At 64.7% G+C, this 5,053-nt stretch overlaps 1 protein-coding gene across 3 annotated transcripts; it reads right to left on the reverse strand.

Moving 5' to 3' along the window:
* Nucleotides 1–1,968: 1,968 nt before the first annotated feature.
* LOC116599312 (cytochrome b-c1 complex subunit 10) lies at nt 1,969–4,340 on the reverse strand. Of its 3 annotated transcripts, none has more exons than XM_032359113.1 (3): nt 4,218–4,340; nt 2,753–2,897; nt 1,969–2,135 (listed from the first exon to the last, which is right to left on the reverse strand). In XM_032359113.1, the coding sequence occupies exons 1-2, from the start codon at nt 4,265–4,267 to the stop codon at nt 2,777–2,779; spliced, it is 171 nt and encodes a 56-aa protein (XP_032215004.1). In that variant the 5' UTR covers nt 4,268–4,340; the 3' UTR covers nt 1,969–2,135; nt 2,753–2,776. The 3 variants fall into 3 exon arrangements, with proteins under 3 accessions (XP_032215004.1, XP_032215023.1, XP_032215013.1); XM_032359132.1 differs by having other exon boundaries at nt 1,969–2,175; XM_032359122.1 differs by having other exon boundaries at nt 1,969–2,183.
* Nucleotides 4,341–5,053: the final 713 nt, after the last annotated feature.

A 5,053-nucleotide genomic window follows, 5' to 3' on the forward strand; every position in this document is an offset into this window, starting at 1 on the left:
CCTCTGCCTTCAGCTCAGGTCATGATCCCAGGGTCCTGGGATCGAGCCCCATATCGGGCTCCCTGCCAGGCCAAAAGCCTGCTTCTCCCTCTCCCACTCCTCTGCTGTGCTCCCTCTCTCTTGCTGTGTCACTTTCTGTCAAATAAATAAGTAAAATCCTTTAAAAAGGTCAAATGCTTCACCAATTAAGCTATCCAGGTGCTCCCAAGCTTGTATTTTTTAAAGATTCTATTTATTGACAGAACAAGAGCAGGGTGAGTGGCAGGGACAGGGACAAACAGGCTCTGTACTGAGTAGGGAGTCATGTGGGGCTCTATTCCCAAACCCCGAGATCACGACCCAGGAAGACTGAGTGGCCCAGGTGTCCCTTATTTATTTTAAAGTTTACTTTTTCTGTAATCTTGCTACACCCCATGTGGGGCTTAAACTCATAACCCTGAGGTCTACAGTCTCATGCTCTCCTGGCGGAGTCAGCCAGGAGCCCCCGAAGTATCAAGTTTTTAAACAAAGGGTTTCTTAGTGTTGTGCCAAGTCGTTTGGAACCCCAAGACAAAAAGAGACATGATTCTTTTACGTGTTTTTATGTGGCTTTTAATGGTTAACTCCTCCCCACCACCAGAACTTAAAGTGATTGGAAAAGTACTAAAATACTGAAGAGTTGTATTAAAACTCACACCAGTTTAAGCCCCGATGTTGTATTTATGACAGCATCTGACTTAGAATTTGTACTTTTCCAACTGATATGGATGTAGGCTCAGGTGTATTTTCACTCAAACTGTTAAACGTTATAAAATCACATAAAACTTGGGAGGAGGGCCACATGGCCCCACACGGCCCCAGGGGCTGCCCAGCCCCGTACCAGGATGGGAATTGTGAAGCCATGTCAAAGCGGAGGACCCTTCCCGGGTGGTGTGGCCCCCAGGAAAGACGCCTTCGGTAAGAGAATGACGCGCAGGAAGGGGGTCACCAAAGCCACTGCTGATGTTAAAGACCGAGACTGTTCTCTGCGTGTCTTCCCCTGCCTGTGCCTCAGTTCTGTGCTGATGCCCTAATCCCTAGCGTGGCTGCAGGAGCCCGGGCCACGGGAGGGGAGGCCCCGTCCCCGTAAGATCAGGGTCCGGGGACCCTGAGCGCACACTGCCGCCTCCTCCCTGTGCCGTGTGCTGCGGGGGCGGCCAGAAGGCAGGATGTGGGAACTCACCCGAAGCAAACCCCGTGAGAGCGCTGATCCCGACTCCCAGCCAGCACAGCTGAGAAGATCCAGTCCTGCTGTGTGAGCTGCCCAGTCCCTGGGGTCGCCGGATGGCAGACCAACACAACAGCTGCTTTCATAAATTTGCATGCGCACCCCCGCCCCCGCAGGAGCAGGGGACAGGGAACTGGGAGCCACAGACCCCGTGTACCTGCTCACCGTTGTGTCATTCATGGGATGGCTTCACTTTTCTACAAGTTCTGATAGTTCTCCTTTCAAACCAGAGCCGCGTTCTCATCCCCGAGTGTGGGCTACATGTGGGAATGTGTTTTCTAACAGGGGGGCTTCTGGGGAAGGTCGCAAGACACAGGACGCAAGACGGCTCCAGGAGCGCCCCAGAGAGGCCCCCACAGAGTGGGGGTTGCTGCCGGCAGGAGCATGACCGGCCCCTCCCACCCAGCGCAGCCCCGGGCGAGCCTTCCGAGGAGACAGCCCCAGCTGACCCCCTGCCCGCGTGCTCCTGAGGGACTCGGGCCAGGACCTCGCAGCCGAGTCACTCCGAAATTCCTGCCCATGGAAATCGAGAGGCGTTTGCTGCTTTACACCCCCCGCGGGGTGCGGTAACTTCTCATGGTGGTGATTACACACTGCACAGGTATGATGCATTAAACACCGTAAGTGATCGGATTCTGCCCCAGCCACGGACCCTGGGTCACTCACGCCACCGCGGCAGCAGTCAGGATTGCCAAGTCCCTACACGACCACGTCCAGGTGGGCCAGGTTTCAGAGCAAGTTTAATGCTGTGTGCATTCAGACAAGAAAGCTACCGTCAGAAACACAGCCCTCAGTCACGCTGTCACTTTTCTCACGGCCCATGCTGAGGGCGTGGGCTGGTCCGGGCACCGCAGGGGCTCCCAGGGAAGGACACGGCAGCAGCAGACGGCTGGAGAGGGACAAGGCAGGGTGAGCACCACTCCTGGCTCCTGTTGTCCTGGGAAGGGAGGTGCTGAGGAGGGCCTCTGCAGCCGCAGCCGGGCTCCAAAGTCAAGTCCAGCTAGGCCACCCAGCGGCCGCATGGCCTGAGGTTCAGCCGCAGGAGGAGGCAGGAGGCACGCGCACCCCAGCCTGTCATGTGGTCGGCCCGGTGGACAGCCCCGCGGCAAACGAATGGAAGAATCCAAGGGGCTGTGAGGCTCAAGCTGCGTCCCCAGGATGCTGGCAGCTGTAGTCCATCCCCCACTGTCCCCACCTATAAAATGGGCACCCTCCGACCACACCCAGGGCTGGGGAGACTGGGACGACAGGCGCGGATTGGGGCGTACAGTCGGCCTCTGGGATGGAGCGCCCCGGGGCACTGCCCCTTCCCCGGCCCGCGAACCAGGGATGCTGGCTGGCCCCTCTGTGTTGACAGGCAGGATTCTCCCCGGGGAACAGGCCAGGTGAGCCTCCCAGACCTGTGTCCCCAGCCCTGGGGGCGAAGAGGTCTAGCCTCAAGGAAACCCCAGTCCTCCGCCACGCGGCAATCACAGGATTCACCTGCTAAGAGCAGCCTACACTTACCGGAGGGGTCCGAGGGCGGCCGGTTTAATTGTCCTTCTTAAACTTGCCGTTGATGTAGGGCACCCAGTCCAGAATCAGCCGCCAGTCCGTGGCCCACACCAGCCCCACGGTGCCCACGGCGCCCCACATGCCTGCCGTGGGCATCCTGCCAGAGAACAGCTGCGGTCAGATCCGGCTCGGGGTCACCCTTCCAGATACATCCCTGGGTCTCTCTCTGCGCCCATGCCCAGCTTCCACCGCACACCTGACCCTCCTGCCCAGTGTGTGGACACCCCCAATGACACCACAGGGTGGACACAAAGCCGGAGACCCTGAGGCGACTTCACTTCCACCTGCTTTCCCACTGGGATCTTCTGGAGGTTTTTGGGGAGAGATTTGCTCAAAAATATTTTTTTTAAACAACCCAAGCTCAGTATCACCCATTCACAACACCAACCACGCAGTTCACAGCTGACCTGGGACAGCTACTGGCCTGAGGGAGGTGGCAGGGCCTGGGTCTCGTAGGGAGCACACGACACAGAGGAACAGGCCACCTCCCCAAGGACACGGGGCTGCGGCACAGCGCAGGGCGGAGTCTCCCTCTCCCCGAGGACCGCTACCCCTCCCTTACGCCGTGTGACTGGTCAGCGTCCACCGCGGCTCCGACAGCCGTCCGGACGCTCCCAGCCCAGTGCACCCCCCCCCGCAGTGCCAGCGGGACGCAGACCCCGGTCCCTAATGAGCGAAGCTCGCAGAGTCGAGCTCAGGAGCACCGGCTTCCAGGGCGCGCCCGGCCTAGCCTCTCCTCCGCGGGAAGCCGGCTGCCCCTGAGCGGCCCACAGGCGGTCTGCCAGCAGTCGCCGGCCCGGCTCGCGCTTGGAAAGACCCCCCCCCTCCCCGTCCAGGTAGAGCCTTTGGCGGCCTCCTGAGTCGGTGTGGCGGGCCCAGCTCGGGGGTGCCCGCGGTCCTGACCACCCAAACCGCGAGGGAATACGTGTCTGCGGCCTGAAGCTGCGCGGGGCGCCTGTCCCGCAGCCACGGCTGACCACTCCAGGGGCCGTGGCCGGCGACGTGCGGCCGGATCCGGTCAGCCACGTGCCTGGCACGCTGCAGCGGGACGGTGGCCGGCGCCGCTTCCAGAGGGCACGAACCACCACCGCCTCCCACCCGCCTCCCCAGGGGCAGCCGCGGCCGCCGCCCCCCGACCTGACGCCTGGGCCGACGCCACGCTTCCGGAGGGACCTCCCCTGCCACCGCGCCACAGCTCCGAGAGCCGGTAACACCCCGGGAGCCTTCCCGCCGTCCTGGTCGGCCCCCGGGGAGCCCGAGCCGAGGGCGCTGGACGGACCGCGGGCGGCGTCGGTGCAGGCAGGGGTGAGGAGCGGCCTCGGACGTCCGCCCCGCCGCTCTGCGCCCGTCCCATCCGGGACCCGGCAGCGTACCGGGTGCCGGCCGGGGACAGCGGGGCCGGGGGGCACGTGCTCACCAGTATTTGGCCAGCTCGCGGTAGCGCGGGCCCAGGAACCGGCTCAGCATTGCCGCACCGTCCGCCGCTCAGGGTGACCCCGACTGCCGCCCCGCTGCACTACGCAGGCGCGGCGGCCGCAGCGCGCAGGCGCCTGGGGAGGCTCCGCCCGCGGCGAGCACCCCCGCTGGGCAACAGGCGCCTGCGGCTGCTGCGCGCGCAGACCCGGAAGACCTTGCAGACATTTCCGGGCAAGGTCGGAAGTCTCTGGACGCGGCCCGACGGGGCGGGTCTGGGGCGGGGAGGGTCCCGCGCGGCGCGAGGCCGGGCGGTCGGGGTGGCCCCGCGGCGCGGCCTGCGGCAGGTCACTGCAGCCGCCGCGCTCGGCTGGTGGTTTGTGTCTTTACCGCAAGCCGAGGCTTTATTTGCCGTCAAGGAAACTGCGGCCCCGCGGGGCAGCACCTTGGCCGGAGCCGCACGGAGGGAGCCGCGTCGGGGCGGCCGCCCGCGCCCCCCGCTCCCCCGGAGCGGTCGCTCGCAGCCCGGCTCGGCCAGCGGACCGACCCCCGGCGCGCGCGGGCCCTGGTCAGCCGCGGTCACCGCGTCTGGGGCCGCAGCATCGGGAGCCGGCCCGGGGGAAGGGCGGCCGGCGCGGGCTCCGCTCCCGCCGCGCTGTCGGGGCCCCTGCGCCTGCGCCTCCCGCGGGGCGGCTGACCCCGCGGCGGGGGTAGGGAGCTGCCGGGGGTGCTGGCCCCGACGGCGAGAGCCCGCGCCCGGAGCCCCGGAGCGGCTTGTGGCTGGACGGGACGTTGTTTCTCGGCTCTCGCGGGCGCTCCGGGGCGTGAGCCTGTGGCCGG

Source organism: Mustela erminea, chromosome 1, assembly GCF_009829155.1.
Source record: "Mustela erminea isolate mMusErm1 chromosome 1, mMusErm1.Pri, whole genome shotgun sequence".
NCBI lineage: Eukaryota > Metazoa > Chordata > Mammalia > Carnivora > Mustelidae > Mustela > Mustela erminea.